Below are 11931 nucleotides of genomic sequence, written 5' to 3' on the forward strand. Positions count from 1 at the left end.
TTTTTAAAACTATACATACACATATGACCCAAAGTAGTAAAGACTTAAAGGGAAATCTCACACAATCTGTATTTTTCTTCTTTATTATGTATATGGAATCATCAGTTCTGTCGCTCAGTTGTGTCCAACTCTTTGCAAACCCAAAAGTCCTGACTCTTTGGACTGCACCACGCCAGGCTTCCCTGTCTATCACCATCTCCCAGAGCTTGCTCAAACTCATGTCCATCAAGTCGGTGATGCCATCCAACCACCTCATCCTGTCATCCTCTTCTCCTGCCTTCAATCTTTCCCAGCATCAGAGTCTTTACCAAGGAGTCAGTTTTTCCGCATCAGTTAGCCAAAGCATTGGAGTTTCAGCTTCAGTATCAGTCCTTCCCATGAATATTCAGGACTGATTTCTTTTAGCATTGACTGGTTTGACCTCCTTGCAGTACCAGAGACTCTCAAGAGTCTACTGCAACACCACAGTTCAAAAGCACCAGTTCTTCAGTGGCTCAGCTTTCTTTATAGTCCAACTCTCACATCCATACGTGACTACTGGAAAAACCATATCCTTGACTAGACGGACCTTAGTCGGCAAAGTAATGTCTCTGCTTTTGAATATGCTATCTAGGTTGGTCATAACTTTTCTTCCAAGGAGTAAGCGTCTTTTAATTTCATGGCTGCAATCACCATCTGCAGTGATTTTGGAGCCTCCCAAAATAAAGTCTGACACTGTTATACGTGTGTATTATTCATTATATTTATTTTTATTATTATTTTTTTTTTACATTTTTTTGCCTAATCCAGGGTCGGCTCTCTAAAAAGTCACTCTGGACTCCCAAAAGGAGGGTTTTAAAATACCCAGCTACACAAGGGTTCTGCCCTGGAGATCTTGCTACAATCGGTGGGAAAGGAAAGTACTTGGTGTAACCAACCTGGGAATCACGTGGCCTAGACCACTCCATCTGCGGCGGTTGATTGGCTCCGACCAGAAGCGGCAGTTGCGATGAGACATGAGTGCCCCGCCCCTTTACTCGCACACTCCCCGCGACCCGCCCCATCGCTTACCCCGATCAGAGAGTTGTGACTCCTCCGAGCTTCCTAGAAGGTCCTCGGGCGGGGACGCTCTGCTCGGCCTGCGCTAGTGATCGGGCGACAGACACAGGGATCTTCCGCATGGACACCTCAGGTGGAGGTTAGCCGAGGTCGCGACCTAATTCCGAGTCTGGCCTGGCTCCATAATGGAGGCCAGCTCCATGGCGGCCGCAGGTGCATCCTGAGGACTTCCTGGAGGAGGAGGCACGGCTGGGGTCGGAGGCGCGGAGGTTTGGGGAGAAAAGAGCTAGTGTGATGGGTGGAGTGGGGTGCCAGGGGAAGCCACGGTGGCCCCGCCACAGGTGTGAAGGCTGGAGAGACAACCCCCTTTCCCTCGAATCCCGTGCCCCGCCCCCCCCAAACCCCCGGTCTTCAGGGCATTTACTGAGAGACTTCCTGAAGACGCCAGCCTCCGAGTATCATGTCAGGTCTTCTGGCTTTAGAGAAGTACAGAGTTCGATGAATGAATGGTTGGTTAATGCTATTGTTTGCTTTGGCTTTGTTTGTTAGTCGCTCAGCCCTGTCCGACTCTTCGCGATCCCCATGGACTGTGGCCCACCAAGCTTCTCTGTCCGTGGGGTTCTCCAGGCAAGAATACTGGAGTGTGGAAGTTCCCTGGTGGTCCAGTGGCTAAGACCCTGCGCTCCCAATGCAGGGGGCCTGGGCTTGATTCCCAGGTCAGGGCTTGATCCCAGATCACACATGCTGCAGCTAAGACCCTGTACAGCCAAATAAATGCACATTAAAAAAAAAAAAAAAGAATGGGTAGCTATTCCCTTCTCTAGGGGAATCATCTGCACCCAGGGATCCAACCCAGGTATCCTGCATAGCACATTTTGTTATAAATTGAATTATGGATTCTGAGTTCCAAACGCACAGTGCTCACAGCAGGTAATCTACTTTACATAGTGAAAGGGTCGATGTCCCTTCCCCAGCCATGGAGCTATTGATCACAAGTGCCTCCTTGTTTAAGAGGCAATAGGGCCTACGAACAATGTTTTTAAGGAAGGAGAACAGAATGCGACAGACTGTCTTAAAAATGCACTTACATAAAACAAGGTTTGCCAGTGGCCAGAAAGGCACTAGAAAAAAGTGGAAATCCTCTGTATCTCGTCATTTGTGTACTCCCTGAGAGAAACATTAGATTTATTAAAGAAGAACCAAAGTGGAGGCCACAGTGTAAGTATATTCCCAGGCCAACTACCCAGAGCTGCAGAAACAAAACTTTAACTGTCCTAATTTCCCATGAAGAGCTGGCTCTGTCCTTAAAGGAAACAAGCTTTCTTCACGTCTGGGTAACGTTGCAGCTCCCTAGCAGCTACAAACAAGTAAACTTGTACCCTGGTACTCTTCTGAAAGGACTGTCAGTTCTAGTAACCAGTCCCAAGAGAAAACAATGTACTTCCTCATTCCTGTGCACAGGAGGAAAATAATTTTCTCTCTACCCTTCTGAGTACTTAGCTGAGATTCCTGCAATAAAAAATGAAACAAACAAGTTTCTTAACATGTATACCTCAGGTAAGAGGCTTCCCAGGGGGCACAGTGGTAAAGAATCCACATGCCAGTGCAGGAGATGCAAGAAACATGGGTTCAAACCTTGGGTCAATATTCTTGCTTGGAAAATTACATGGACAGAGGAGCCTGGCAGGCTGCAGCCCATGGGGTCGCAAAGAGTCGGACACGCCTGCACATGTATGCACACTTACCTTGTATAAACATGGAGATTCCCAAGGAAAAATGATTAACCCCTGAGATGGCTTAGAATTCAGGTCTATTATAAATGGAATCTTCATAGGGAAGAGAGTTGTTTAGTTGCTAAGTTGTGTCTCCTAAGACTCTCTTGAAAGTCATGACTCTTTTGAGACCCCATGGACTATAGCCCACCAGGCTCCTCTGTCCATGAGATTTCTCTGGCAACAATACTGGAGTGGGTTGCTGCTTCCTTCTCCAAGGGATGTTCTTAACTCAGGGATTGAACCCACGTCTCCTTCATTACAGGTGGATTCTTTACCACTGAGCCACTGGGGAAGTCCTAGGGCAAGGGGAGGGAGGTTCTATACCTGGAAGAGGCTGAAGCTGCAGTTAGGCTAAGTATTAGGTGTCAGTTTGCTGACATGGGGCTTAGCACAAGTGAGTCCACATGGCTTGTGAGATCTTCGTTCCCCCAACCAGGGATTGAACCTGATCCCCAACAAGGAAAGCACTGAATCCCAACCACCAGACCACCCGGGAATTCTCCTTTTGCCCACCCACCTTTTTAAAAAAACAGCTGTTTTTTAAGTGCCTGCAGCTCAAAATAATCAGTTTTCCAAAGTGGTATATTAGGGAGTGGCTTATTCTGCCGCCCATTTACATGTTTTATAAACTGAAGGGTAAGTGCGGAGAGCCTAACTTGAGACTTTCTATTTTGAAGCCTCCTTGTTCGCAGTTTGGTTTTCACTCCATAAACTGTTCATATCAAGTAAAGTCCCCTGAATTTTCTTTTGACAACAGCTGTGCCTGCTCAGTTGGTGTCCAACTCTTGACCCCATGGACCCTGCCAGGCTTCTCTGTCCATGGAATATTCCAGACAAGAATACTGGAGTGTGTTTCCTTTTCCTCCTCCAGGGGATCTCCCCAACCCAGGGATCGAACCAGAGTCTCCTGCCTCTCTTGCATTGCAGGTGGCTTCTTTATCACTTGAGCCACCTGGGAAGCCCCTTTGACAACAGTTAGCTCTTTATATATCATATGTAGCCTAAAATCTCTTATAACTTCCCTAAAATCATTATTATACTCTCTGAGCTGATTCTGTGTGACGTAAAAATAGACTCGGACCCCCCAAATGAGAGCAGGCAAAGGCTCTTCAGGCAGAGCTTGCTATACTAAGCGATCTAGGCACCATCACATGTTTGGCAGAGAGTCAAAAGCAAGCAGGAGAAACTTTAGTGTGGAAAAAAGGGAAAACTCAACTATGCTGAGTTTTGAGAAGATCAGCTTGGAAAAGCTGGAGGCAGGTTAAGTAAAAGAAGCAGGACTCTCCTCCACCCAGCCTCGGGGAGCAAGCAAGCAGGGGAACCTGTTCTCTGTTCTTGCTCCCCGCTGCTGCAGTGGCGGCCCCAATAAAACCTTGCTTGGAAACCAAAAAGGAGGGATGTCCTCTGTGATTTGGTAGGGGAGCACAGCCGACTTTCTCTGCTGGTCCTGGGTGGAGGAGGGGTACACATGTTAGGGACAAGTTCACACTTGCCACCCAAGTCCTGATTGGGTGCCTGTTGCCACGTTGCTTCCGGTTTGGGTTCCAGGCTGGAGCTACAGGTCGCAGGTTAGTGTTCTGTTTTTTCCTATAGTCTGGTCCCTTGATATATTGAGTCTCTCATTGAGGTGCTGAAGAATATATTCTAGAGAGAGGCAGAGGGCAGAGGTGCAGGTTTCCTAGGATAAAAATTAGAAATTGATCTAGCATCAGAAATTCCTAAGACCATTCTAGCCATTTTTTTCATTGTAATCCCACATTCCAATACCAAACACTGTGACTTTGTACTACGTGAGGTTTGATGGCCCCACTGGCATTCCCCGTCTAAAGTCTGTCTAGTGAGAGAGCTTTGATTCGGGGCTGACCTTAATTGTTTTCTTTTTCTCTCCAGCTTAGCCTGATGGCCAGGATCCAGCCCCATCTCGGAGGCTAGGCCATGGAAGCCATGTCCCTGCCAGTCCCATGGAAGGTGAGCTGGGTTCCCCCTGCCTCCACCTGCTCAGTTTAGTCTCAGCAGCCAGGCAGTGCTTTTCACATGGCCTTTGGGGTTGAACCATCTTTATCAGCTGGGGGGTGTTTCCTTCTTGGAAGGTACGATGTACAGAGCTTGAACTCTGGGCTCAGACAGGCTGAAATCCAGGCTCTGTTTTAGACGTGTCACCTAATCTCTCTGGGGCACAGTTTCCTTATCTGTAAAATGGGGTCATGACAGTAGCTGTCATGTGAGGATTCAGTGAAGTGAGGCTCTTGGAGTGCTTGGCAGAGGATCTAGTGATGTTTCAAGCGCCCTGTAGGTTTTAGCTGCCATCACCACAGTTGCTGCCTGTTTGTGTCAGTGAGCATTCTTGTGTACCTACTGTGTGCCAGGTAGTTCTGTCCTTTGTGCTGGGAGAGAGACTCTTACCCTAAGGATTTTCCAAGCCGTTTAGGGAAGGAGATATGGAAACAAGCTCATATAATTCTGATCCCTTGCATTAAAAGGTACAGTAGAAGTTTAGGTACTGATTTGGTAACAAGAGGGAGGGTGATTGGGAGAAGTCAAGTTGAAGTCAGAAGACGCATGAGGAAGCCATTGTGACCATTTGTAAAGACCAGTCTTGGACAGGAGGGAGTGCAAGGGGAAGTCTGACCCCACTGGCCCAGCGTGTCCACATTTGCCGAGGGAACACAGAGCTCTGCCTGCCTTTCTGGTGTCATCTCCCGCCTTGCCTGAAATCAGAGGACCTGCACGTGGGGATGTGAATGTTCTTCCCCACCCCCCAACCCCCCCACCCTTGTGCATCCCCTGTTCTCCCCGCCTGCAGGCAAACTCACCTCTGCATATGTTAACACTCAGCTCAAAAATCATCGTTTCTTAAAAAAAAAAAAAAAATCATCGTTTCTGTGAAATCTCTGATTTCCTGCGGTAGCTGTATTGCTCTCCCCTGTGTTCACACGTGGGCAGAGGGCTGGCGCGAGGCTCAAAAGGACACTCCAGGGGAGCTATGCAGATTGAAGTCAGAGGGGGGTTTGTGGGGTGACTGCAGATATGTGTGTAGGTTTTCTTTTACAGAACTGGTCCAGTTAGGGGTGGAGAGAGAGTGGAAACAAGAGGAAGGCAGGCACAGGAGCATCACAGGAGCATCTCTGTAAAGACAGGAACAGCATGTGCATCCTTGCTGGCCTCGGGGAGGGAGGCAGGCGGGGAGTGCGTGCCTGGGGAGGACACAGCTGTTTCTCTGCTTCCTCACTTCACCTCTGCCCTCAGGCACGTGGGGTATCTCTACACATGGAGCAGTTCTGACACCAGCTGGGTGCCCCACGATTTGACTCGGTTCTGACACTATCTGAATGACCGCAGCAGAGACCAAACGGCCAGAGAAGCCTCACACACTGACCACGTGTCCCTCTAGAGAACATGTGTGACTCTAGTGCAGAAGAAAGAACATACGTGGCCTGAGGGTCAGAGCTTGAGCTGAGCCCTGAGTCTGCTAATTAACTGGATGAGCCTTGCCTGTAGAACAACAATAATACTGTAGCCCACAGAGTTGTGATAAGAGCTGCAGCTGTAATGAGTCTCTGTATTTCCAGGGGCTGCTGTCCTTTGAAGACGTGGCTCTGTACTTCACTAGGGAAGAGTGGGACACGCTGGATTGGGCTCAGAAGGCCCTCTACAGGGACGTGATGCTGGACAACTACAGACATGTTGTCTCCTTGGGTAATGAGTTGGCTTAAGATTTGACTTTGAGTGTCTACGCAAGTCCTTGGTTTCTTACGTGCAATGCCCAAAGCAGAAAAAGCTCTGAAAGCCAGTTTTATCATAACTCATTTGGCTAAAAGACCTAACCTGAAGTCATCAGGTGATTAAACCTGATTTTATCCTGTAGGAAGCTATTTATCATCCTTTTTCTCATTTGGTCTCCATATATATGTGTATGGCATCAGAAATATCAGAATATTTTTTTTAAGGTTTCAGCTCAACCCCTGTTGAGGGTGGTACATAATAGAAACTATACCCACACTCAAGTCACCTTCCTGAAATCTGGAAACATTTTGAGTCCTGAAACAAATCAGGCCTCAACGTTTTCAAGTAAAGGATTGTGGATAATGAGTAGTTTCCTTTTGTTTTAGAGTTTGAAGACATTCATCCCCCAGCCTGAATCCTCCACATCTGTAAGACTTCTAGGAGTTGAAAAGATTGTGGCCCATGCAGATTCCAAAGTCTACCCTCTTCCTCTCTTGAAAAGCCTTTTTCTTTCTTCTGTCTGAAAATGGTTTCCTTCTTTGCTTACACCATCACCGGGTGCCCAGGAGATGATTCTTCACTGACTTCACTTCTGTACCTGCTCAGCTTCCATCTTCCTGGGAGCCCACCCTTGTCTTATTCAATGCAGTCTCCTACAGAGGGAGGTTTCTCGATGGATTTTTCTTTCTGGAGTATGTTTGACCCCATGCTGACACTCTTGGCAGATTCTTGACCACCTTTGTGTGATTGTCCACCCATCACTGGATGCTTTAATGTTTATTTTTGTTTTGAAAGCATTCAGGGGCTCCCAGACAGCCGTGTGATCACAAGGGTCGCCAACCAGTCCACTTAAAACCATTCTGTTCTTCACTAGTACAGTACTAGGTTACATGAGATATTCATCATTCTTATTATGAAACAGGCTGTGTGTTAGACAATTTTGCCCAACTGAAGGCTAATGTAACTATTCTTGGTATGTTTAAGGTAAGTAAGACTAAGCTATGATATTCAGTAGTTTAGGTGTATTAAATGCATTTCTAACATATATTTTCAACATATGATGGATTTATGAAGAATGGATTTATTGGAAAGTTATCCTGTGGTAAATGGGCTTCCCTCATAGCTCAGTTGGTAAAGAATCCACCTGCAATGCAGGAGACCCTGGTTTGATTCCTGGGTCAGGAAGATCCGCTGGAGAAGGGATAGGCTACCCACTCCAGTATTCTTGGGCTTCCCTTGTGGCTCAGCTGGTAAAGAATCCTCCTGCAATGTGGCAGACCTGGGTTCGATCCCTGGGTTGGGAAGATCCCCTGGAGAAGGGAAAGGCTACCCACTCCAGTATTCTGGCCTGGAGAATTCCATGGACTGCCCAGTCCATGGGGTCGCAATGAGTCAGACACGACTGACTTTCACTTACCCTGTCCTAAGAAGAGGATGATCTGTGTGTATATACACTCACACATGTAGTTTTTCGGGAGGGAGGTGCTCCAGGTCTTAGTTGCGGCATGCAAGATCTTTCACTGCAGCACACAGACTGTCTAGTTATGGTCCACAGGTTTAGCTGCTCAGCAGCATGTGGGGTCTTAGTTCCCTGACCAGGAATGGAAACCTGTGTGCCCTGAATTGCAAGGCAGATTCTTAACCACTGGACCACCAGGGAAGACCCTAACACATGTAGTTTTTAAAAACAAATTCAGATCATAATTTACATGGACTTTGAATCATGCTACATGTGAGTTTTGTATTCTGCTTTAAAATACCTGGGGAGCCTTTTCCTGTTTTAAGAAATGTCCTTTGAACTCTTGGATTTTCAATATTAGCCTAATACTCTGCCTTCATCATATCTGGCTACACTTTAATCCTCCCCCTGTTGACATCTGGTTTATTTCCAGTTTGCACTGTTAGGATTCTGCTGAACATTTGGGGGGCATTAACCTTTGCCCATTAACCTTTGTCCTCATTTCCCTTAGGCTCTATTCCTAAGAGTGAAATGACCATGTCCACGAGTGTGAATATTGTTCAGGCTTTCAATCAAGATGCCGAGCTTTCGCAAAGATGGTGCCGATTCCTCTCCTGATAATCCTGATTATTGTCCTGATCTCTGCTTGTTGCTGCAGCCCTGCCACCCAGACCCCCAGGGGTAGACTGAGCTCTGGGATCTCTCCTGCCACTCGCTAACCACCACATCCCATTTACTTCCCCACGAGTAGGATTTCAGTTTCCCAAACCTGAGGTGATCTGTCAGCTGGAACAGTGGGAAGAGCCGTGGATCCTGGATCTGCAGAGAGCGGGGACTAGGAAGGCTTCCGGTAGTACCTGCCCAGGTGGGTGAGGAGCAGACCTGGCCCCTGGGGGTCATGCAGAGTTGGGGACACCATCCAGGAGGCCCCGCCTGCACCCGGATACCAAGCCCGGAGTTTGGCATGTGTTCTCCTGCTCATTCATCCCTACTGTCCCCTGATGGTGGTGGGTATGATCATTGCCCCTGTTCCCCAGAGATAGTCCTCAACTGGGATTGGATTTCAAGTCTGCAAAGCTCATCCTCTTTCTCCTGCAATAAAGCTCATCCTATTTCTACTAGAGGCAGGCTGGTGCTTTCTGACAGCTCTCGGGCCATTCCAGATAGTCCTTTTTTCAACCCTCATCACTTACCCTTTTTCTCTTTCTCTTGTTCCCTTGCTTTCATTCTGTTTTCCACATCCCCTTGGTGTTTCTTGATGTTCCTGCCTTTTCCTACTTACTGAGTCCTGATGGCTGCTTCTTTCTACCCTTTACCACATCCCTCCGCTCCTTGGATTCTCAGCCTCAGCTCTGTTGACGTTTTGGGCTGTTAGATCCTGGGCCTCACAGGATGTTAAGCAGCATCATTGGCCTCTGCCTGCTACCCTCCAGCAGGACCATCCGTGGTTGAGAGTCACTGCTCTGTTCCGTTGGCTTTTGTGCTGTTTCTCAGGTTCCTTTTCTTTTCTCTCTGATACACTGCTTCCATTTTAAGCAGTTGTTTCTCCCAGAATTGTGAAAAACGTGCGTCTCTAGAAAGTACAAGATGCTCCCTCTCTCCTAGAGCTATGTGACCCTGTTCGGTACCAACAGGAAGCTGTTTTCCCCACTAGTGGAGAAGGGTGTGTTCAGTTCTCATGTTCTCTGACACACTTGTGCATATGTTAGTTGGTTAGTTCATGATGTCAAGAGCTCTTTCTGATATGAAAGCTGAGGGTCCTATGAAAATCAGAATACTGGCTCTTTAATATGGCGATGGAACCAGGTGAGCACTTCTTAGCCTTGTTTGAGTCTCTCATATCACAAACAGTTGCTTCTTTCCTTTTCTTCTGTAGCAGTCAGGTAATTTGTATATTCTTTTTATTTGGCTAGATTCGGAAGCCAGATTCCAGACGAAAGAGCTCACCCCAAAGGAGAACACTTCTGAAGATTTAATGTTATGGAAGATGTCAGCGGTAAAGCAGAAAACAGCCAAGGAGCCTTCAGAAGAGTTACGTGAATATAATAAATTTGTGGACATTTATGGATTTTCACTCCCTGCTACTGGTGATGAGTGCTGTAAGGACTTCCTTCAAAGCCTTAACCTTATTCACAGTCGGAGAGCTCAGACAAGGACACAGCAGGGCAAATATGATGAGTACGGAAAACCCTACCATCACAGATCACAGCTTTTGAGGCATAAGAGAACTCTGACAAACGCAAAATCTTATGAATGCCACGAATGTGGAAGAGCCTTCCAGCGGCAGGCAAATTTTGTTCGACATCAAAGACTTCACAGTTCAGAGAATCCCTTTGAGTGTGACATATGTGGGCAGGCTTTCAAACAGAAGTCCGCTCTGATCGTCCACAAACAGTGTCACTCACAAAAAAAGCCATATAAATGTCACGACTGTGGAAAGTGTTTCCGTCAGATGGCATATCTCGTCGAACATAAGAGGATCCATACCAAAGAAAAACCCTATAAGTGCAGCAAATGTGAAAGAACGTTTAGTCAGAATTCAACGCTTATTCGACATCAGTTAATCCACAGTGGAGAGAAACCCCACAGGTGCGCTAAATGTGGAAAAGCCTTTGGCCGGCACTCAACCCTTATGAGCCATCAACAGATTCACAGTAAACAGAATGCCCACAAATGCAGTGAGTGTGGAGAATCCTTTGGTCGGAATGTCGATCTCATTCAGCATCAAAGGATCCACACGAAGGAGGAGTTCTTTGAGTGTAGAGACTGTGGGAAAACCTTTAGCTTTAAGGCGAATCTTCATCGACATGAGGTTATTCACACTGGAGAGAGACCCTACAGGTGTGACAAATGTGGAAAGTCTTTCAGTTGGCGCACAAGCTTTATTAAGCATCAGGGTACCCACAGAGAGCAGCTATCTGCATGAGATTAACTGGAAAAGCTACCATTTAAAGCCCAGAACTTAACTGCTACGGCAAGTATGTATAACCTGATTGTTTAATGAAAATTAATAAACAAGAACTGTTTTTTCTGTGGGGACCCTCTCCTTGTAGCCAACCTTCTGGATGCAGTAATTAATAGAGCACTTCCTTGGTGGTCCAGGTGTTAAGACTCCATGCTTTCATTGCAGGAGGTACGGGTTTGATCCCTGGTCCCCCTAGTCAGGAAAGTTCCACATACCACACGGTGCTTCCTAGGTGGCTCAGCAGTAAAGAATCCACCTGCCCATGCAGGAAACGCAGGTTTGATCCCTGGGTGGGAAAGATCCCCTGGAGAAGGAAATGGCAACCCACTCCAATATTCTTGCCTGGGAAATCCCATAGACAGAGGAGTCTAGCAGGCTATAGTCCATGGGGTCACAAACAGGTAGACACAACTTAGTGACTAAACAACAACAAAGATATCTATTTACACATTTATCCTTATATATAAATTTCTAAGGCCTATGTATATATATATTTCCACAATCCCTTTTTTTTCTAAATTTTACAATTAAAAAAATCTGAGAGCAAACATGTTTTCTTATGATCCGTTTGGTTACCAAACCTGAGATGACCTGAATTTATTTGCTGGTGAAATAAAGACTGTTTATCCCCATTAGTGTACATATTCACACATTTTGTTCCAATATGTTCAGTAATGGAGTGCTGGCTTCCCTGGTAGTTCATCTGGTAAAGAATTCACCTGCAATGCAGAAGACCCCAGTTCAATTCCTGGATTGGGACGATCCCCTGGAGAAGGGTTAGGCTACCCATTCCAGTATTCTTGGGCTTCCCTGATGGCTCAGGCTGTAAAGAATCCACCTGCAAAGTTGAAGACCCTGGGTTGGGAAGATCACTTGGAGGAGGGCATGGCAACCCACTCCAGGATTCTGGAGAATTCCCCATGGACAAAGGAGCACGGTAGGCTACAGTCCATGGAGTTGCAAAAAGTCAG

The 11931-nt window shown here is 46.8% G+C and overlaps 1 protein-coding gene across 6 annotated transcripts; it reads left to right on the forward strand.

Annotated features, from left to right (window-relative positions):
* The first annotated feature begins 1025 nt into the window (after nt 1–1025).
* On the forward strand, nt 1026–11026 carry ZNF789 (zinc finger protein 789). Of its 6 annotated transcripts, none has more exons than XM_069571215.1 (5): nt 1026–1251; nt 4704–4781; nt 6383–6509; nt 8747–8860; nt 9909–11026. In XM_069571215.1, the coding sequence occupies exons 2-5, from the start codon at nt 4749–4751 to the stop codon at nt 10919–10921; spliced, it is 1287 nt and encodes a 428-aa protein (XP_069427316.1). In that variant the 5' UTR covers nt 1026–1251; nt 4704–4748; the 3' UTR covers nt 10922–11026. The 6 variants fall into 6 exon arrangements, with proteins under 6 accessions (XP_069427316.1, XP_069427315.1, XP_069427317.1 ...); XM_069571214.1 differs by having other exon boundaries at nt 1045–1281; XM_069571216.1 differs by having other exon boundaries at nt 1049–1307.
* The last annotated feature ends 905 nt before the right edge of the window (nt 11027–11931 follow it).

Source organism: Ovis canadensis, chromosome 24 (assembly GCF_042477335.2).
Source record: "Ovis canadensis isolate MfBH-ARS-UI-01 breed Bighorn chromosome 24, ARS-UI_OviCan_v2, whole genome shotgun sequence".
Lineage (NCBI taxonomy): Eukaryota > Metazoa > Chordata > Mammalia > Artiodactyla > Bovidae > Ovis > Ovis canadensis.

Excerpts from the sequence above, each read along its gene's own strand:
- ZNF789 (XM_069571215.1), top strand. The coding sequence starts at position 4,749 with ATGGAAGCCATGTCCCTGCCAGTCCCATGGAAG. Across the intron at positions 6,510-8,746 it reads CAGACATGTTGTCTCCTTGG|GATTTCAGTTTCCCAAACCT; the intron begins GTAATGAGTTGG and ends CCCCACGAGTAG. Across the intron at positions 8,861-9,908 it reads TTCCGGTAGTACCTGCCCAG|ATTCGGAAGCCAGATTCCAG; the intron begins GTGGGTGAGGAG and ends TTATTTGGCTAG.